At 46.9% G+C, this 22,496-nt stretch overlaps 1 protein-coding gene across 1 annotated transcript in view; it reads right to left on the bottom strand.

Annotated features, from left to right (window-relative positions):
* The window catches only part of PRPF6 (pre-mRNA processing factor 6), a 48,285-nt gene extending 30,561 nt beyond the window's left edge, over positions 1–17,724 (bottom strand). The window contains exons 1-9 of the mRNA XM_083360835.1: positions 17,500–17,724; positions 12,495–12,663; positions 11,236–11,354; positions 10,963–11,041; positions 9,834–10,010; positions 6,732–6,887; positions 5,701–5,795; positions 4,259–4,415; positions 2,915–3,077 (exon numbers count right to left, since the gene is read on the bottom strand). Of these exons, the coding sequence (XP_083216961.1) occupies positions 2,915–3,077; positions 4,259–4,415; positions 5,701–5,795; positions 6,732–6,887; positions 9,834–10,010; positions 10,963–11,041; positions 11,236–11,354; positions 12,495–12,663; positions 17,500–17,720 (1,336 nt within the window). The 5' untranslated portion in view covers positions 17,721–17,724. The remainder of the gene's footprint in view (positions 1–2,914; positions 3,078–4,258; positions 4,416–5,700; positions 5,796–6,731; positions 6,888–9,833; positions 10,011–10,962; positions 11,042–11,235; positions 11,355–12,494; positions 12,664–17,499) is intronic.
* Positions 17,725–22,496: the final 4,772 nt, after the last annotated feature.

The following is a 22,496-nucleotide window of genomic DNA, read 5'->3' as shown; positions in this document are numbered from 1 at the left end:
GGCTTTGCTAAGGCCCCGGGCAGTGCTTTTTTTGTAAAAGAAAAAGGTGCCGGAACTCACACATGTCATACAAGCCGCCTTGCCTACCCTACAAGGTTCCATCCCAAAAAGTTGCCGGAACTCCGTTCTGAGCGTTCTATGAGAAAAAAAGCCCTGGCCCCAGGATCGGCGAGCACGGCTCCGGCTGGTGAACGCTGTGTGTAAAAGGCCAGCAGTGACTGAATGCATGGGAGGAGGAAGAGGAGGAGAGGATATAAAAGGAGGGATTTGGGAGGGAAGGAGGAGGAGTGAGGGGGGAGAGAAGGCGACAGGAAGGAGAGGAGAGGCTTCTGTGGGGCAAGCCTGAGGGAAAGAAGGGGACAGCAAATGGCCCTTTGAGGTTCACCGCAATGCTGATGCGGCCCTCATTAAATTGACTTTGACTCCTCTCCTGTAGAAGGAGGAGTGGCAGAACCTTGGGGGGTGGGGGTGGAGTCAAAAGAGGAATCAGCCTAGAATCCCTCCGTGGCCACAAGTAAACTGTACGGTTCCCTTAACCCAGGGGTGTCAAACTCAATTTCATTTGAGGGCTGCATCAGCATTGCGGTTGCCCTCAAGGGGCTGGGTGGGCGTGGCCTACTGGGTGGGCGTGGCTAGAGTGCTTATGGCCTACTGGGTGGGCGTGGCCAACTCTACATCGTTGGCATCAAGGGTGCCTATGGGGGCCTGGGCAGGAGTGGGACAGATCTGAGGGTCTCTGGCAGGAGGAAGGTCTCTGGGCCAGGGCCAAGGCAGTGGGGGCCGTTCCCTCGCTGTTTCCAGGATGGCTTCGCGGGCTGCATGAAACCACTTCGTGGGCCAGATCTGGCCCCCGGGCCTTGTGTTTGACATGTCTGCCTTAACCAATGCAATGCTTTGCTTAACAACAACAACAACAGATCATTAAAATCAGGCATTTCTTAAGTGCTCGGACTAGTAAACCGGTTTTATTCAGGAGCCTTGACAGAAATCAAACGACTGTCAAGATTCAAGAAGAGCTCCGGGCGCCAAGCTCTGCCGTTAGTGGACTACACATCCCGAGTTTTATTTGACAGGCAGGCTGTCAGGAGGCAGCTCGAGGGAATCCAGCGGTAAGCTGGAATGAATTCCAGAACGAAGTCTGCAAACTCATTTCGGCTAGCCCAGGGGTAGGCCACCTTGGCTCTTTTAGGACTCGTGGACTTCAACTCCCAGAATTCTTGAGCCAGCCACGCTGAGGGGAAAGGGAGAGTTTCCAAGCTGAGCCATGCTGGCTCAGGAATTCCGGGAGTTGAAGTCCACGAGTCATAAAAGCGCCAAGGTTGCCTACCCCTGGGCTAGCCTGTCACATTGCAGCCGAGTCCCCAACTTCCCATCGCTGCCATTGTCCTGAGCTGCCAGGTGGAGATTCACGCTTAGGAATCATTGCCAACTTTCTGCTTTTATAGCTCAACGTGGAAAAGGATGGGCAAGCAAACAGAGGGTCTAAGTTACCTGAGGAACCATCTCACCCCAATGGGGTCAGCCTGCCCCAGGTGCGCCAGCAGTAGGGGCATTATGTGGAGCCCGTTGGCCAAGGAATTTTGGTTGGCAGGGTCCATGCGAAGAATCCTTTCTGCCGTGGCTCGCGCCCTTTGGAATCATCATACCACTCAAGGTAAGGTCTGGCCCTGCCCTCTCGGCCCTTGAAATCCCTAATAGCAATAGCACTTATATACTGCTCCATATAGTGCTTTACAATTATCTCTGGATGGTTTACAGAGTCAGTGTGTGTGTGTGTGTGTGTGTGTGTGTGTACATATATACATATATATGTTTTCGTAGATGGAACGCGGGAAGAAACCCGAGACTCTAGATCTACACATACATATATACATACATATACACATACACATACACATCACACATACACATCACACACACACACACACACACACACACATATCTCTGGGTGGTTTACAGTCAGCCTTCGTAAACCACACACATTCGTAAAACATGGCCACGTGACCACAGGACTTGGGAAAGGGCCAGAAACGCAGATGTGTTGCCAAGTGTCCGAAGTGTGATCACGTAGCCGTGAGTCAAAACTTCCTAAGTCCTCTTTTTGGGGGGGGAGGGGGTGTCTATCGTAACTTTGAATGGTCACTAAGTCACTGGTTGTAAATCAAGGAACTACCTTTACACACCCGGTCCTCTAGGTGTGACTGAACTGCATCTCCCATCATCCCTTCTTACCAGCACACACACGCACACACACACATATTTATACCAGCCATTTCATGGCCTCCGTCCCGCTCTGGGTTCCCCAGGCCTGCTTGCAAAACCACGATTTTGGGGCCTTCCGAAAGAGTGTCAGAGTGGGGGCCGGTCTAATTTCCGGAGGGATGATGTTCCAGAGGGGAGGGAGGGAGCCACCACGGAGAAGGCCTTTCTTCTGGGTCATGCCCAGATGTACCCCCACAGGGCACGGGACCCACGACATTCCTTGTCTCCCTGCTCTGGTGAATCGGTCCCTCTGAGACGGTCCCTCAGATAACCTGGTCCCAAGCCATGAAGGGCTCTCAAGCTGACAAACAGCACCTGGAATTGCACCCGGAAGCAAATCGGCAACCAATGCAGCTCCCGCAGGAGAGGTGACCCATGTGCACACCGGGGGTCTGCAGAAAAACCACACAGGCTACTGCATTTTGCACCAACTGGAGCTTCCAGATGCTCTTCAAGGGCCGCCCCTTCTAGAGCATATTGGAACAGTCAAGACAGGAGTTGACTAAAGCATGAGTGACTATGAGTAGAGACTGTTGGTCCAGGAAAGGGCGTAACTGGGGCACAACCCACCAGTTTTGAGGCCTTTAAAGCACCTAGTCTCCCACCAATTCTCCGTTTCAAACCGAGGTTTCCCTCTGTGCACCCGTCTCACCTTTCCGAAGGACTCTCTTCTTGGCTCGAATATCCGTCTCCAGCTCGGCGGCTCTGATATAAATCCGGACCGACTGGGGAAGGTGACGGACTGCCTGGGCCACCACAGCCTTGGCAGTGTCTCCGGGCTGCAAGCGGGCAGCCTCCAGCCAAACATCTTCGCTCTGGAGAAATGCAGCCAATAAAGGAGGTCAGCGGCTTATCTGTTAAGGCAGAGGTCACCAAGCTTTCTCGGTTGGCGGACTGGAGGGAAAGGGAGGGGGAAGCATTTTACATGCGCGCGGGTGTGTCCTTGCGTGCAGGGGGGCCGTGAGCACACGTGGGATGCAAACAGGGCAGGGCTAGCGCTGGCGCAATACTCGCTAGCCCTGCCCCATTCTTGCGTGGCATAGCACCGTACGATTCTGTGTCTAGAGTGCAGTGGCGGCAGCCTGTTTTTCCCCGAGGTGCGGTGGTGGTCCCATTTTTGCGCCCCGCGGTGGCGTCCTGTTTTCGCGCCCCGTGGCATGGCAGTGTCCCATTTTCGCGTCCCAGGGTGCGGCGGTGGCCCATTTTCATGCCCCGGGGTACAGCAGCATCTCATTTTTGCACCGCACGGCAGTGACCCGTTTTCCCGCGCCACAGGCACAGCGCTACCGCAACACGGGGTATGTGCACAGACACATGCATGCACTGGTCAGCCTGTCCCGTGCCCCGGTGACCAGGGCCCACTACTGTCCTGCGGCCCACAGGTTGGGGACCCCTAAAGGGATTCACGTCCTACAGGGAGGGTGTGGGAGGAACAGGAGAAATAACAATACAGGTAGCGTGGTTGATTTATGACAATTAAGCCCAGAATTTCCATTGTTAAGCAAGATAGGTGTTAACGAGGGCTGACCCATTACCCAGCCTTCCTTGCCACGCTTGATAAGTGAATCGCCGCAGAGCAAAGGGTTGGACTAGAAGACCTCCCAGGCCCCTCCCAACTCTTTTTACTCTAGGATCCTGTTATTCAGCTGTTCAGTCAGGAACACAATCGTTAAGTGGGTCTGGCTTCCCTGTCGACTCTGCTCGTCAGAAGGTCGCCAAAGGGGATCACGTGACCCCAGGACGCAGCCCCCGTCATAAACACGAACCAGCTGCCAAGCGTCCGAATTTTGACCCCGTGGCCATGGGGACGCTGCAGTGGCCGCAAGCGTGAAAAGTAGTCAAAAGTCACTTTTTTTTTCACTGCCGCCGTTAACCATGCATGGTCGCTCAATGAACTGTCCTAAGTCGAGGACTACCCGTGTCTTAAGGATCCAGGAAACTAAGTTTCTGCAAAGGAAACAACAGCTGAGCAGGTGAACGAAACAACAGCCCTCACCTTAGGGCACATTTCGGTCCCTTTCATGATGAGGTTTCGAGCCACCTGCAGTTTCCCTGTCACCTCTTCCAAGCGCGCCGAAGCGATCCAGGCTGGCGGGTGGTGAGGGTTCGTCTCTCGCACGGATTTAAGAAGCAAGCGTGCTTTCTTGATGTCGCTAGGGAGAGAGGGAAAGACAGAGGGGGAATAAAGCTTCCTTCCCTGCAGCGCCAGCTCTGTTGGTATCAGTTGCAGGGACTCAAAGAGAATTAAGAATTCCCCTGTGACTTCTCTTCACGCGCCACGTCAAAACGAGAAGGGTCAGGATTTAAAGGTGGGGCACGCAGTGCTCTCTGATCTGGGTTGTTTTCTTGTGGATGTTGCATCACCTAACTAGGTAACATCATCAGTGCGAGAAGGGAGTGAGGTTTGTGGAGTGGAGTGGGGGGAGCAGGAGGAGGAGGACTGTGGGGCCCTTGCTGCTCTGTGACCTGGGTTGTTTTCTTGCAGACATTTCATTACCCAGTAGGGAACACCATCACTGTGAGAAGGGAGTGAGGTTTGTGGAGTGGAGTGGGAGGAGGAGGAGGAGGAGGAGGAGGAGGAGGAGGAGGAGGAGGAGGAGGAGGAGGAGGAAGACTGTGGGGCCCTTGGTGCTCTCTGAGCTTGGGTGTTTTCTTGCAGACATTTCATTACCTAATAGGGAACATCATCAGTGCGAGAAGGGAGTGAGGTTTCTGGAGGAGGAGGAGGAGGAGGAGGAGGAGGAGGAGGAGGAGGAGGAGGAGGAGGAAGACTGTGGGGTCCTTGCTGCTCTCTGAGCTTGGGTGTTTTCTTGCAGACATTTCATTACCTAATAGGGAACATCATCAGTGCGAGAAGGGAGTGAGGTTTTTGGAGGAGGAGGAGGAGGAGGAGGAAGACTATGGGGTCCTTGGTGCTCTCTGAGCTGGGTTGTTTTCTTGCAGACATTTCGTGACCCAACTAGGAAACATCATCAGTGCTAGAAGGGAGTGGGGTTTGCGGAGAGGAGGAAGAGGAAGAAGGGGACTGCGGGGTCCTTGGTGCTCTCCGACCTTTTCTTGCAGAGGTTTCACTACCCAACTAGGTTGGCATCATCAGTGCTAATGACGTTACCTAGTTGGGTAATAAAACATCGGCAAGAAAACAACTCAGCTCAGAACAGCACCAAGGACGCCACATTCACTCCAAACCACCTGACTTTCAGACCCAAAGTGTTGTACACCCCCATGGAACCCCCATGTCTTGGACAACATGATCATATCCGTCTTCCACTAAAACCAGACCAGGGGCAAGGACGGAGAAGACACTGGCAAATGTAGCCTCAGGGACAGGATGCAGCTTCTACATTCATGCAGCTCTTTCAACTTTCAGAAATTTCCGTTCTTTCGGCAGTTATTACACAACTACGAGCACCAGGGTCACACCCGGGGGGGTCTTACTTGATGTCTCCACCGTGGGTGGGGATCATGGAATTTAAATCCGTCAGGTATCCTTTGGGATCCACCACTGTTTGGCCGCTCACCGAGTCGGAGACCTGAGGGTTAAGCAAAGCCTGGTTTACAAACCGGTGTAAAAAAAAAAAAAGCTAATGGCTACATACATTTTCCCATAAAAGCACTGAAAAGGGAATAGAGGCTTATGCCCATAATTAAGTAATCCTTTCCAAATATCATTCTCTTTCGAAAACGTCATCACCATGTCTTCACTTATTTATTAGGCGCGCTGCCCGATTCTCCACAGCTCTGGGAGGCTCACAACGATCACATAAGGCAAGGGGTCTCCAAACTTGGCGACTTTTAAGGCTTGTGGACTTCAAATCCCAGAATTCCTCTGGGACTGGGAGTCCACAGTCTTTAGAGTTGCTAAGCTTGGGAGACCCTTGAGATAAGGGAAAGGGAAGGCCTTTAAAATTAGGAAAATTTATTCCAAGTACCGTAACCCGGTGGGAAAAATAAAATAATTTAGAAGCTGTAATGTAGCACCCTGATGTTTATTCACTCTGATAAGCAACACCGCTAGAGGTAGTCCTTGAGTTATGACGGTAATTGAGCCCTCAGTTACAGCTGTTCAAGTCCTGACAGTCATTGAGAAGGTGGCTACAGGACCACACCTGATTTTATGACCTTTTTCACAGTGGGTCATAAAGCAAAGGCCTCGGTCGTAAAAGCAACCCGCTGTGCTCTGGGAGGGGGGGTTGGCAGAAAACCAGACGTTTAAAACCATACAAAAATGCTGCAAATCACAGTTACGGGTCCACAGCACGCTGCAGACATCACAAATGTGGGCTGGTTGCTAAGTGCCCCCACTGCGGGGAGAAGAGGGGGGATGGGGTTGGCTGAAGGAACTTCAAATTCAGGTCCCGAGTAGCCTTTTCAGGGTTCCTCGTAACTTTGAACGATCACTTAGGGACTGTTCGTAAGTTGTATTTCTCACGCCCACCCCCATCCCCCCCCCCGGCAGGTATCCTTACCTGGCTGAGACGCATATCCATCAAGGTGTTTCTAGCTTGTCCAATCTTCCTCATATCTAGCTCCCCTGTGCCAGGAGTCATCAGCCCTGGGGTCATTCCACCTGGGTAAGGCGTGTTTAAGCCCCCTGGGTAGGGGGTATTCAGACCGCCAAATTGCTATAAGATAAACGGGGGGGGGGAGGTGGGAGGGAGAGAGAAAGAGAGAGAGAGAGAGACAGAGAGAGAAAGAGAGAGAGAGAGACAGAGAGAGAAAGAGAGAGAGAGAGAGAGAGCGCATTAAGGAATTTCAAATTCCATCAATAAAAAGAAACAGTTGCAGTGCTGAATCAATCGATCGATCAAAATAGAACCGGAAGGGATCTTGCAAGGTCTTCTAGTTCAACCCCTTGATCAGACAGGAGACCCCTATACCCGTGGTGGCGAACCTATGGCACACGTGCCACAGGTGGCACGCAGAGCCCTCTCTGTGGGCACGCGCGCCGTCGCTCCAGGCCCAGTAGGCCTTCAGCTGGGTTTTATAAAACCTTTTCGCTTTGGGCCTCCGCTGCCGTGTGCAAAAAAAAAAAGTTTCAATCAATCAATTTCAACTTCTCGCAGGAAAAAAACCCTCTGCGTCACGACCGCGCCCGCCCAATGGGCCACGCCCACCTGGCACCCGACTATACATAAGTGGGTTTTGGGTGCAGTTTGGGCACACGGTCTCTAGAAGGTTCTCCATCACTGCCCTAGGCCATTTCAGACAAGTAGCCGTCCAATCTCTTCTTGAAATCCTCCAGTGATGGAGCGCCCGCAACTTTTGGTGGCAAGCTGTTCCACTGGTGGACTGTTCCCACTATGAGGAAGTTTCTCCTTAACTCCAGGTTGCTTCTCACCTTGATTAGCTTCTATCCATTGTTTCTTGTGCGGCCTTACGGTGCTTTGGAAAATAAGTTGACACCCCTCTCCCACCCTCTCCTTTTTGCCAGCCCCTCAAATTTATTTATTTATTTATTTATTTTATTGGATTTGTATACCGCCCTATTCCCGTAGGACTCAGGGCGGTTTACAGGGCAGTTAAAACCATGAATACAAAAAATTAAAAACAATTAAAACAATTAAATTAAATTCAAGCCCCAAGAGTAAATCTAAAACCCAGTTAAATACTGGAAGACTGCTGTCATGTCACTCCTAGTCTTTCTTTTTTCCCCCTCTAAATTGGCCATACCCCATTCCTGCAGCCGTTCTTCGTTATGTTTTAGTCTCCAGGCCTTTAATCACCTTAGTTGCTCTTCTCTGCGCTTTTTCCCAAAGTCTCAACATCTCTTCTGTAATGTGGTGACCAAAGCTGGACGCAGTGTTCCAGGTGTGGTCTTATTAAAAGTTTTATAAAGCGGTGGTGCTAATACTTCACGTGCTGTTGATACTATGCCTCTGTTTAGGCAACCAAGAAAAGGTTTATGTATTGCAAAGATCCCAGCGCAGGAGCCCAGTGAGGTAACGAACAGCCATTTATTTGTGCCAGAGGAAAAGCATAATTCAAAGGGTCCCATTCAGTTCTTCTCAGTGCAGTGAAGATTGGCAGGAATGAGCTTGTCCTTTATTAAACCTTCATTGAAAATTCAGCCCGTCTTTCTATTATTTTTGGTTCTCTCCAGGAGTTGCCTGGAGGTTCGGAGGAGTGCAGATTTGGAAATAATAATAATAATAATAATAATAATAATAATAATAATAAGAAGAAGAAGAAGAAGAAGAAGAAGAAGAAGAAGAAGAAGAAGAAGAAGAAGAAGAAGAAGTAGTAGTAGTAGTAGTAGTAGTAGTTGAAAGGGATCTTGGAGGTCATCCAGTCCAACCCCCTGCTCAGGCGTGAGACCCTATCCCATTTCAGACAAATGGCTGAACAGGCTCTTCTTAAAAACTTCCAGCTTCTGAAGGCAGGTTGTTAATAATAATAATAAAGTTGGAAGGGACCTTGGAGGTCTTCTAGTCTGACCCCACTGTTCAGGTGGCAAACCCTATCCCATTTCGGACAAACGGCTGTCCAGTCTCTTCTTAAAAAACTTGTGTTGGAGCATTCACAGCTTCTGGAGGCAGGTTGCTATTCTTAATTATTATTTGCTGGTTAATTATTTGCTGGTTAATTATTTGCTGGTTAATTATTCTTACTATTAGGAAAATTCTCCTCAGTTCTAGGTTGCTTTTCTTCTTGGTTAGTTTCCATCCGCTGCTTCTTGTCCTGCCTTTGGGTGCTTTGGAGACCAGCTTGACTCCCTCTTCTTTGGGGCAGCCCCTGAGATACTGGAAGACTGCTATCATGTCCCCCCTCATCCTTTTCTTCATTAGACTAGACATTCCCAATTCCTGCAACCATTCCTTATATGTTTTAGCCTCCAGTCCCCTGATCATCTTTGTTGCTCTTCTCTGTACTCTTTCCAGATTCTCAACATCTTTTTTTACATCATGGTGACCAAAACTGGATGCAGATGTTAAATAGATTGCACACTGGTTAGGCTAGACCACATGTTAAAACCGGGGTCTCTCCCTGAGGACAAGGATATTTACTGCCAATGTGGCCCGATTCAAACAACCATCTGTCTTTTACAATGCCCCCAGGACCAAAATGCACACAGAATGACTTGCTGGCCGGAATTATCAACGTGGCCCGGCACTGGGCTAGAGCTATGTAAATCTATGTTGTTATTAAAGTTTTTACTCTTTTTAAAATTTAGAGTGGCGTGGTGGCCTAGAGGTGAAGGCTGAGAGGTGGGAGGCTAAGAGTTCAATCCCAGGCAGCGACAGGTGTTTCTCTATCAAGGTGCAAAAAAGTAAATATTTGCTGCAAACTCCGCATAGGTGCCAGGAAGGGCAGCCGGCCAGTAAACGCTCAGCTCCATTCAGTCACCCTGACTCCATCCCGATAAAAGGGATTACAGGATCGTAAAAAAAAAATCTTTTTAAATTTAAATTAATAATTTCCCCCCTTTCTAGTTCCTGAACTTTGGACACGAGACAAGACGAGATTCCCTCTTCTTTTGCCTATGAAATAGGCAGTCCTATTGGAAGTCTCTCACCAAGCCATCCTTTCAGAAAACCTGTTGAAACCAAGAAATCCCAGCAGATTCTCACCGTCTGCCGGGGGTCCACCGATGTGTGATTCTCTCCCGACTGCAAGTGCTTCGCAAAGAAACTGTCCGGAACAGGTGTCAGTTTTTCGTAACGCGGATTCCTCTGGCGCTTGTTCCTGGCATCGCCAACCTCAGGAATACTTAGCCATTCTTCTTCTGTAACTTCAGCCAATTTTCTCTGCCAAAGCAACATTCACAACCTGTCACTGAAATTGCTTACACGGCATTCAAATGACCCTTTCCTCCATTTACCCATCTTCGACTTTTAGCGTGGAGATTCTTAGTGCCCGGTGGACGTGCCCTAAAGCTAAGATTTTGGTCAAAATCATTTCGGTTGGGGAAAAAAATGACTAAAAAGCATGTAGATTTCAAGCCAGAACTGTTTCTGTTAGGCGTAATAGGAAGAAACTGTGAGAAAGACTATATATACTTAAATTTTACAAGTATTAACTGCAGCGAGAATTGTATTTGGCCAATATTGAAAACTTGCCAACCAAAGAACTATTTAAGAAAATATTAACACTGTGCAGAAATGGATCGATTGATATTAAAAATAAAAGAGAAAGACTCAGAGATACTAACGTTGCCATGTTGGTATGTATATGTATATATAGCGTCCTGTGCGCTCCCACAGGGAGGGCCTCCTCAGGGTCCCGCCGGTCAGGGAGTGCCGTTGGGCGATCCCCAGGGGGAGGGCGTTCTCAGTGGGCGCACCTGCCCTATGGAATCAGCTGCCTGTGGAACTCCGGATCACCCCCGACCTTCGCTCGTTTCGCCGGGACCTAAAAACTTGGCTATTTGACTTAGCCAGCCTGGACTGAGGGGTTTTAATGGTTTTAAATTTTAAATTTTAAACTGTTTTGGGGCTATTAATTTAATTTTATTTTAATTTGTACATTGCACTGTTTTAATTTGCCCTGTAAACCGCCCTGAGTCCCTCGGGAAAAGGGCGGTATATAAATTGAAACAAATAAATAAATAATATATATGATATCATATATCATATGTCTCTCTCTCTCTCTCTCTCTCTCTCTCTCTCTCTCTCTCTCTCTCTCTCTCTGTGTGTGTGTGTGTGTGTGTGTGTGTGTGTGTGTGTGTTCATAATCAAATACATATTGCTGTGTCCTTACTTTCAGATCTGAGAACTGCTGCTGAATTTTTGGTCGTTCCATTCGGTACTTTTCAATCTCCTCTTTCTCACGCTGTTCCCTAGAAAATAAAATTGGCCAATATGTCAGCCAATCCAATAATTTTCTCGGTTATCTTTTAAATATTTAAGACACCCAAAATCAAACAAACACCAAAACCTCAAAACTAGCAGCTGACATTTGAATATGCAGGTTTCAAATCAAAGTACAGGGTCAACATCTCTCATCCTTAAAAAAAAAACCCAACAACCCTACCTTCTCTCTTTTCTTCTTTCATCCATCCTTTTATCCAAAGCAGCATAAATTGCATCTGCCTCTTCATCATCTTTTTCATAAGGTCCACTGGAGAACAAGCTTCCAGCATATCCATTGAACTGCACAGGGCAAAACAGTCACGTCAGCTCATGTTATCCTCTTAATGTAACCCACCAAAATCAAAACGATGAAATAAATCCAGTTTTATAGCCTGGTTAGCCTTAAGGTGGATGGATGGATAAGATGATAGATAGATAGATAGATAGATAGATAGATAGATAGATAGATAGATAGATAGATAGATAAGATAGAGATAGATAGATAGATAGATAGATAGATAGATAGATAGATAGATAGATAAGATAGAGATAGATAGATAGATAGATAGATAGATAGATAGATAGATAGATAGACAGACAGACATGGATGGATGGACGGATTGATGGATACAGAGTTTAGTTTAAGGAGTTAGTCATAGAGGGAGAAAAAAGAACAGGTTAAAATCTATAGCATTCCACATAAAAAATATTACAATTTTGAAAAAAAAAAGGACTGATCAATCCTTAAGCAAATTACAGAAGCTGAACAAAACAAGATGGTATTGAAAATATAAATCAAGTATGGATTGATTACATCCAGAACAAATATGGGACTAAAAGGTTTCATTTAGCATTTGAATAAGTATCGATGTGACATTTATATTGCTTGTAGTCATTTTATAAGAGCTAAAGTGCGATAGACCTAATAGTTTATTGTTGTTAGCATATGGTAGTTTATGATTGTTTTTTACTTTTATACCTTGTATTTAGCTCTGGGAAGTCGGGGAGGGGGGAAGGGGAGGGGGGGAGGGTTGGGTTGGGTTGGGAAGGGGGGTGGGGGTGGGGAGGGGTTGTTTTTGTTAAAGATAAAATGTATTGAAAAACTTTTCAATAAAAAAAAAGAAAATATAAATCAAGTCAATCCGAAATGACAACAATCCTGACTGTCCTTTGGAAGGACAGATGCTGAAGCTCAAATACTTTGGCCACCATTTAATGAGGACTCCTTGGGGGAAAAAACCGCCGTTGTTGGGAAAGATGGAAGGCAAAAGGAGAAGGGGAGGGCAGAGGATGAGATGGTTAGATGGTGTCACCAACGCAATGAACGTGAATTTGGGCAAACTCCGGGAGACGCTGAAGGACAGGGAGGCGACTGAACAATATTGCAAATATAACTCCGCTTCATCAGCAGCACTGACCAGTGTGACAAAATGACATCACCTCATCATAATTTGTATCGTTCAGATCTTCGTCGTCGTCATCAGCTGTCTGGTTTTTCTTCATCTGATCCCCAACAGTTCTCTTCCCCGGAGGGGCATGACGATCATCCACAGGGTCATTAGCATCCCGAGCGGGACCAATATCAGAACGGGTGGTAAAACCAGTAGCTCTACAGAGGGGGGGAAAAACACACAACGGATTCAGAGAAGATTCAAATATGGCTGGACAAGGATTTTTTTTTAATCTAAAATTCTTCCTTAAACCCAGATTTGTAATGATCATCGTCACCTCTGGGGCTATCCAGCAACAAAGGTTTGTAAAATTAAGACTTGAGCCCTCTTTCCTAGATCAGCAAGAACAACAACAAAGTGTTAGCACACACTTTCTTTTGGTGAAGTTTAAGTGGAAAATTTGGGGGGGGGGGAAATTCAGGGAAGCATGTGGTTGCCAAAAATCCTTCATAGAGGGTGTGTGTGTGTGTGTGTGTGTGTGTGTGTAAAACCACCTGGAGAAGAATTGTTTAGCCATTCTTGCAGAGTGTCGACTTACATTCAAGGTACTTTACAGGGAGTCCTCGATCACAATTTCTGTTGTTAATCAAGGGGGTTAAGCAAACCATGGCCAATTTTATTATTAGGCGAATCACTGCAATTGTTAAGTGAATTATTATTATTAATAATAATTATTATTATTAACTGAATTTAGCTGCCCACACCACTGACTTTGTCAGCTGGCTGGGAAAGTTACAAATAGTGATCACATGACCCCAGGAGAGTACAACTGTCATCAATGAGACAGTTGCCAAGTGTTTGAATTTTGATCACCTGACCGTGGGGATGCTGCCGTGGTCGTTAAGTGTGAAACTTAGTCATAAGCCACTTTTTCCAGTGTTGTAACTCTGAATGATCACCAAACGAATGGTTGTAAGTTAAGGATTACCTGCACACTCTCTGGAGCAGGGGTCTTCAAACTTGGCCCTTTTATGACTTGTGGATTTCAACTCCCAGAATTCCTCAGCCAGTGTACCGGGCACGCTGGCTGAGGAATTCTGGGAGTTGAAGTCCACAAGTCATAAAAGGGCCAAGTTTGAAGACCCCCTGCTCTGGAGACAGAAGGGTAGAAAGAAAATTCAAAATATCCCTTACCTTGTTCTTTCTTTAGTGTTAAATTGAGACAGGGAGAAACTTGGGACTGCTTTCCAAAACTGATGCCAGCGCTTTAAGGTAGACCAGGATAAGCACGGCAAAGATTCCAGAAATGCTATTTTATCATTATGACGTACAATAATAGAATCGTAAAAACCTCTCCAACTTTCTCTTTGCTCCACTTTCATCTAAACAAAAGCAATGCAGGGATATTTTGAGGTGGTTTTTTTCCCTCACCCTTCTTGTTCAAGCCCCTCCTTAATGGTTTTCAGGTCTTATATGTAAGGGTGTAGGTCTACGCATATGTTGCATACATTTATTTATTATTTATTATTTAAACTTGTATACCGCCCTATTCCCGTAGGACTCAGGGCGGTTTACAGGGAAAAATTAAAAATACATAACATACAAAGTTAAAATCGATTAAAACTAAAATTAAATTAAGTCCCTGAATTTAAACTAAAACCCCATTAATAAATAATTAAAACCCCTCAGTCTGGGACAGACAGCTCAAAAAGCCAAGTTTTCAAATCCCTGCGAAATGAGCGAAGGTCGGGGGCAGTCCTAAGCTCCGTGGGAAGATGGTTCCAAAGGGCCGGCGCGCCCACAGAGAACACCCTTCCCCCGGGAATAACCCGCCGGCATTCCTTGACCGGCGGTACCCTAAGAAGGCCCTCCCTGTGGAAGCGCACAGGACGATGGGAAGTTGATGCCGGCAGCAGGTGTTCCCTTAGATAATCCGGACCCAAGCCATTGAGAGCTTTATAGGCCATTACCAGCACCTTGAATCTCACCCGGAGGGTGTTTAAATGTGTGTTATGTATGTGTACACTTTTCAGAGCAAGCAACTAAATTTCATTTTTAATGTGTGCCATTGTGCCCACAGTAAAAAAAATGACAATAATCAATCAATCTATCTATCATCATAAAGTTGGAAGGGACCTTGAAGGTCATCTAGTCCAACCCCCTGCTCAGGCAGGAAACCCTGTAACATTTCAGACAAATGGCTGTCCAGTCTCTTCTTAAAAACTTCCGGTGCTGGAGCATTCACCACTTCTGGAGGCAGGTTGTTCCGCTGGTTAATTGTTCTCACTGTCAGGAAGTTTCTCCTTAGTTCTAGGTTGCTAGAGGTTAGTTTCCATCCGTTGCTTCTTGTCCTGCCTTTGGGCGCTTTGGAGAATAGCTTGACTCCCTCTTCTTTGGGGCAGCCCCTGAGATATTGGAAGACTGCTATCATGTCCCCCTTTGTCTTTCTCTTCATTAAACAATTCCAGCAACCGTTCCTTGTATGTTTTAGCCTCCAGTCCCCTGATCATCTTTGTTGCTCTTCTCTGTATTCTTTCTAGAGTCTCTATCTATCTATCTATCTATCTATCTAAATTTTTTACCACACCCTAAGCCTCTGTCCGTTTTACACCTTTTTCAACAAAACCTCAGCCTTTCTCCACTTTTCCTTCTCTATGAGCTACAACTCGCTTTCTCAGCTGTCAACAAAATACATTCACTGTGCTTGCTTCGTTTCATTCAGACAGAGAACCCTTTTCATGGCAATCCAAAGCTAACTTCCTGCAAAAACTAACAATACAAATTGGTGGGGCGGGTTTCCCCCCAAAAACAGGTGCCACAGGTCCTTCTGTTCTTCACCCAAGAAGCCACTAGTGGCTGTGCCACTAAACACGGAGAAGCTCTTGGATACAGACAGTGGGGCAACTTCAACAACAGCCCAGAAGCACACTTTGTGTTTACAACATAACGAATGAGCTAAACACTTGTTTATTTGTATCTCGCCTTGGATTATTTTTTAGAAATACAGGTAGTCCTCAACTTATGACCACAATTGAGCTCCAAATTTCTGTTAAGTGAAACATTTAACTTTGCCCCCTTTGTCGCCACGATTGTTAAGTGAATCACTGTAGGTTTTGAGTTAGTGGTATGGTTGTTAAGTGAATCTGGCTTCTCCACTGACTTTCTTTGTAAGATCACAAAAGATGATCACATGACTCCAGGACACTGCAACCGTCATAAATATGAGTCAGTTGCCAAGCATCCAAAAATTGACCACGTGACTTGGTATATTCCAAGTGTGGAAAAACAATCGAAAGTCACTTTTTTCAGTGTTGTTCTAACTTTGAATGGTCACTAAATGAGCTGTTGGTAAGTCAAGGACTACCTGTATTTTCCCCGCCACAATAACCCTGCGAGGTGGGCTGGGCTGAGAGAAATGAGACTGGTCCTCAAGGTTACCCAGCTGGCTTTCATGGCCAAGATGGAACCTGAACACAGATCACACAAAGTATTAGTACCACTTTATAGAACCTTAATAAGACCACACCGGGAATACTGCAGCCAATTTTGGTCACCATACCACAAAAAAGATGTTGAGACTTTGGAAAAAGTTCAGAGAAGAGCAACTAAGATGATCCAAGGCCTGGAGACCAAAACATACGAAGGGCTGCGGGACTTGGGTTTGGCTAGTCTAAAGAAAAGAAGAAACAGGGGTGACATGATAGCAGTGTTCCAGTATCTGAGTGGATGCCACAAAGAAGGGGGGGGGGTCACGTTGCTTCACCAGAGCACCAAAGGGAAGGACAAGAAACAACAGTTGGAAACTGACCAGAGAGAGAGAAGCAACCTGGAATTAAGGAGAAACTTCCTGACAGTGAGGACAATTAACCAGTGGAACAGCTTGCCACCAGAAATCGTGAGCGCTCCATCACTGGAGATTTTCAAGAGACTGAGCAATCATCTTGTCTGAGACGGTGTAGGTTCTCCTGCTTGAGCAGGGGGCTGGACTAGAAGACCTCCGTGGTCTCTTCCAGCTCCATTCTATTCTATTCTCTTGCTATTAGATAGATAGCTTCGGGTGGCCCCAGATCTCCAGTCCTTTCGCCGCGGCCTCAAAACATTCCTTTTCCACCTGGCTGACCTGGACTGACAGGGATTTTAATTATGTTTTTAATTTTAAACTCTATAATTTTTTATTTATTTTAATTTTAATTTATTCTACAGGGGCCTTTAATTTTAATTTTTATTTTAACTTCTGTACTTATGGTACATTATTGGGGGAGGCTCAGCTAATCTCAATGTACACATGTTGTACTTTGACAATATTTATTTATTATTTATTTATTTATTTATATATATTTATTTATTGTTAGCCACCCTGAGTCCTTCGGGAGATAGGGTGGCATATAAGTCCCAATAATACTGCTAAGCTTGTAAGCCGCCCTGAGTCTTCAGAGAAAGGCGGGATATAAATGGAATTAAAATAAAAAATAAATAAAAATAATAAAATAAAATAAATAAAATTATAGCCCAAAGCCTTGACCACTAAACAAGCGCACACGCCCAAAGCACCACCACAAAAAGCAATCCAGAGATCAAAGCAAGCAAGCCAAGTCCGCAAAAGTGTGCAAAATGCAGCCATTGAGATCTTCCCTGGATCTTATTACACAGCCCCAATCCACACGGATAAAACACCCAACACGGTTCACTTCAGTCCACACGTGCGTTTGTGGACAAATCTCGCTATTCTAAATACGTGTTTCTCCAGCTGGGCAACTGTTTAAGATTTTTTTTGGGGGGGCTGGGGGGACTTCAACTCCCAGCATGCCCACACTTGAGGCACTGGCAGGGGAATTCTGGGAGTTGAAGTCCCTCTCCCTCCCCCCATCTTAAAGCGGCCCAGGGGGGGGGGAAGCAGCAAACGACCCAAACCAGGCCGGGCTTGGCCTAACACGCGACGCTCAGCCGACCGTGGGAATGCGACCTCGAGGGGAGGTTGGGATGCAAACCGAGGGGAAGAGAGCCCTCTGCACATGCTCAGGGAGGCCCTTCCAGCCCCGAACCCGGCGGCTCACCCTCGGCCCAAACCCGGCACGTAGCCCAGCGGGGCCGGCATGCCCAGGAAAGGCTTCTTCTTGCGGTTCAAGGTGCCGGTTAGCGCCGCCGTCAGCCCCGAGGCCCCGCCGCCGCCCCCGCCCGAGGCCCCCGAGGAGCTCGAGCCGGCCGAGGCGCCGGCGGAGGAAGAAGAAGAACCGGAGGCCTGAGACGCCGCCGAGGAAGCGGCCGCGGCAGCCATCTTGGCGGCGGAGGGCAGAAAAACAGGCCGCGGGGCGGGGCCAGGCCCAGGAGGCGGGGCGAAGGCGGAGCCACGAGGCGCAGCGCGCCCTGGCCTGCCAAGAATGGCGGTCCCGCTAAGTAGGCGGGGCTTCGGCAGGGCGGGGGGGGCGAGGAGGGCTGGTCTTAAGCCCGAGGTCTTCTTCAAACTGGGCCCTCCTTTTATGACTTGTGGACTTCAACTCCCAGAATCCCTCAGCCAGGCATGTCTGGCTGAGGGATTCTGGGAGTTGAAGTCCACAAGTCACAAAAGGGCCCAGTTTCAAGACCCCTGGCTTAAGCCTTCGGGGGGGGGGGATTGTGATTGAAGGGGGGACTCGAAGTCCAGCCGCAACCCTGCGAGGTAGGCTCAGCTGCAGGGGATGGTCTTAGGTCTCGTGGGAAGGAGGTTGTCACTGACTGGGGGGACTCGAAATCCAGCCACAACCCTGGACTGAGGGGAAGGTGTGGCCTTGTTGTTGTTGTTGTTAGTTGCGAAGTTGTGTCCGACCCATCGCGACGCTATGGACAATGTTCCTCCAGGCCTTCCTGTCCTCCACCATCTTCTGGAGTCCATTTAAGCTCACACCTACTGCTTCAGTGACTCCATCCAGCCACCTCATTCTCTGTTGTCCCCTTCTTCTCTTGCCCTCCATCTTTCCCAGCATGAGGCTCTTCTCCAGTGAGTCCTTCCTTCTCATTAGGTGGCCAAAGTATTTGAGTTTTAGCTTCAGGATCTGGCCTTCTAAAGAGCAGTCAGGGTTGATCTCCTCTAGGACTGACCGGTTTGATCGCAGTCCAAAGGACTCGCAGGAGTCTTCTCCAGCACCATAGTTCAAAGGACCATAGTTCAAAGGCCTCAATTCTTTGCCTCTCAGCCTTTCTTATGGTCCAGCTTTCACTGCCATACATTGCAACTGGGAAGACCATAGCCTTGACTATACGCACTTTTGTTGGCAGGGTGATGTCTCTACTTTTTAGTGTGCTGTCTAGAGTCCCCCAAAGGACTTTTTGTGACTGAAATCAGGGTCCTCCCATCTAAATCCAACCACACCCCTGCAAGGTAGGCTGGATTGAGGAAAGATGCTACTCCTATGTGACCCAGGGGGCTTCTTTGGCTGGAATTTGTTACCCTAGTCCTGGGGTAGGCAACCTCGGCTCTTTTATGACTCATGGACTTCAACTCCCAGAATTCCTGAGTCAGCTATGCTGACTCAGGAATTCTGGGAGTTGAAGTCCATGAGTCATAAAAGAGCCGAGGTTGCCTACCCCTGCCCTAGTCTGAATCCAACCACAACTAATCAAGGAAACTAACCAAGGAGAGAAAGAAGCAACCTAGAACTAAGGAGAAACTTCCTGACAGTCAGAACAATTAGCCAGTGGAACAACCTGCCTCCAGAAGCGGTGAATTATTTATTTATTTATTTATTTATTTATTAGTTTTTATAAACCGCCCTTCTCCCGAGGGACTCGGGGCGGTGTACAGAGGAAGGAAGGTATACAGATCGAACAATAAAAATAATAAGAAACACTAATGAACACAAACTGGGACCCCAATTAACGCTATCATGCCAGGCCAGCCTGCTGAAACAGGAAAGTGACATTAGAACAATTAGAAAGTGAAACTTCCTGACATTAGAACAATTAACCAGTGGAACTACCTGCCTCCAGAAGCTGTGAATGCTCCAACACTGGAAGTTTTTAAGAAGAGACTGGACAGCCATTTGTAAGAAATGGTATAGAGCAGGGGTAGGCCACATTGGCTCTTTTAGGACTCGTGGACTACAACTCCCAGAATTCCTGAGCCAGCCATGCTGAGGGGAAAGGGAGAGTTTCCAAGCTGAGCCATGCTGGCTCAGGAATTCTGGGAGCTGAAGTCCACGAGTCTTAAAAGAGCCAAAGTGGCCTACCCCTGGTATAGGGTTTCCTGCCTGAGCAGGGTGTTGGACTAGAACTAGATGACCTCCAAGGTCCCTTCCAACTTCTTCTTCTTCTCCTCCTTCTTCTCCTTCTTCTCCTTCTCCTTCTCCTTCCTCTTCTTCTTCTTCTTCTTTTTCTTCTTCTTCTTATTATTATTATTAATAATAATAATAATAATAATAATAATAATAATAATAATAATAATAATAATAATAATAATAATAATAATAATTTCATAAGCCAGCCAGGGAGAACTTGAATAGGTCTCCCCAGTCCTGGTGTACGAACAGCCTTGCAAGGTAGGCTGGACTGAGAGAGGAATAAAGACCCCTAAGGAGCTTCTTATGAGGAGCCCCAATTTGTTTTTCATGAAGCACTTGAATGCATAATACGTTTTGGTATACTTGTAGTAAGGGTTAATTTAGCAGAAAAACATCCCTTTTGCCCAATTCCTGACATCTTCCACTGTCATTTTTCTTCTTTTATCTGCAAAAAAAAAATCAGATGGATTTGCTCTTTGTTAGACCCAAGGTCACTCAACTTACTATTCAAAATTTTGGGAATGGCGGAGTATTCTAAAATGTACTGGATTCACAAAAATAGCCCTGAATCTATTCATGTCTGTTCCACTCAGTTTAATGGAGGGCATTGTGTCCCAGGACAGTGTGTAGAGTCTTTTAAAGAGATTTTGCAATGCATTTCTTATGTGCCCACTGAAAATAGCTTGAGTGTTGTCATTCTTCATCATGGGAGAAACTGCCAAGTTTGAACAGAGCAAGAGAATTGATTCGACCCACATAGGCATGAAATGGAAAAGCAAATTGCTCTCCTCTGCTGCCTAATTTAGCATTATTAAATTATTAATTATGGTTGTTCGGAATGGCCTGTTAACAGAATAATAACAGCTTGTACTTTTTGGTTTTCACTGCAATGTGACTGACCCCACTAGTTAATCTGGTACATATGCTGATCTATGACCGTAATAAAGATATAACAGAAAGAGTTGGAAGGGACCTTGGAGGTCTTCTAGTCCAACCCCCTGCTGAGGCAGGAAAGGTCTATACCAGTTCAGACAAAGAGCTGTCCAATCTCTTCTTAAAAACCTCCAGTGTTGGAGCATTCACAGCTTCTGGAGGCAGGTAGTTCCACTGGTTAATTGTTCTAATGTCAGGAAGTTTCTCCTTAGTTCTAGGTTGCTTCTCTCCTTGGTCAGTTTCCATCCATTGCTTCTTGTCCTGCCTTCAGGCGCTTTGGAGAATAGCTTGACTCCCTCTTCTTTGGGGTAGCCCCTGACATACTGGAACATTGCTATCATGTTGCCCCTTGTCATTAAACTAGACATCCCCAAATTCTTCAACCATTCTTTATATGTTTTAGCTTCCAGTCCCCTGATCATCTTTGTTGCTCTTCTCTGCACTCTTTCTAGAGTTTCAACCTCTTTTTTATATTGTGGCAGCCAAAATGGGATATAATATTCCAAGTGTGGTTTTACCAAACCATTATAAAGTGGTACTAACACTTCACATGATCTTGATTCTATCCCTCTATTAATGCAGCCTAGGACTGCATTGGCTTTTTTATTTAATTTTAATTGAATCTAGTATTGTACATTATTTTCCAACTGTACTCCATTTCTTGCAAATGTGCATAATCTTTTAGATGCAACAACAACAAAAAAAGATTTTAACACAGGGTTATTCAAATTTTGTACAGTATAGAATCATTAAAATCAATGGACAAAGTAGTCATCAGGTTTATAAGTTATTATTAATCATTAAAGAGCATTAGATTCAAATCAACTAAAGTTCTAAAATTGTTATGATGCTGTTACAAAGGATGGAATTAAAACTTTGTCATTAATAAATTCATCTTTTCTGCATTTAGTTTTCCTTTGTTTTTAACTTTTCTGCATTTAGTTTTCCTTTGTTATTGAGGGCCCGACTCATGAGGGGGATCATACTCTCGACCTGGTGTTCCTGTCTGGACAGTGGTTGGATGATCTGGGAGGGGGTTCTCCGTCCATCACCCCTCTGTCATGGTCAGATCATCACCTCCTGAGGCTGGTTTTCCATCATGCCACCCCCCGCCGCTGGGCGGCAGAACCGACCAGGTGGTTCCGCCCCAGGTGCCTAATGGACCCGGACCGGTTCCAGAGGGCGCTTGGGCCTATACCTATCACCCTTACCCACAGCCCAGTCAATGCCCTGGTGGAGGCCTGGGAAACGGCTGCCACCAGGGCACTCGACTGCGTTGTAGCCATGCGACCTCTGACCCGTCGCAGATCCCGCTGGGCCCCATGGTTCTCTGTGGAGCTCCGGGAGATGAAGCGTCGGAGACGAGGTCTAGAGAGCGGTTGGAGGTCCAGCCGATCTGAATCCGACCGATTGCAGTTAAGAACCTTTATAAGGTCTTATCTTGCGGCAATAAGGATGGCGAAGTCTAACTACTTTGCCGCCCTTATCGCGTCCGCAGATAATCGCCCAGCCGCCCTGTTTAGGGTGACTCGCTCCCTCCTTAACCAGGAGGTGAGAGAGGATCCCTTGCAGGGACGAGCCGAGGAGTTTAGTCATCATCTGGTGGACAAAATCGCTCGGATCTGGACCGGCTTGGACTCTGACTGGGCAGAGTCTGATGTGGAGGAACCAGGCGGTCTTGAGCACATTATCTGGACTGAGTTCGATCCTGTTTCCCCTGATGATGTGGACAGGATCATGGGGAGACTGAGCACCACCACCTGTTTGTTGGATCCGTGCCCCTCCTGGCTAGCTTATGCGGCTCGGGAGGGAACACAAGGCTGGTTCCATGCAGTAATAACTGCTTCCTTGAAGGAGGGTGTCTT

This window comes from Vipera ursinii, assembly GCF_947247035.1.
Source record: "Vipera ursinii genome assembly, chromosome: 3".
In the NCBI taxonomy this organism is placed as follows: domain Eukaryota; kingdom Metazoa; phylum Chordata; class Lepidosauria; order Squamata; family Viperidae; genus Vipera; species Vipera ursinii.
Note: the sequence above shows the minus strand (reverse complement) of the source record. Positions and strands in the feature narration are given on the sequence as shown.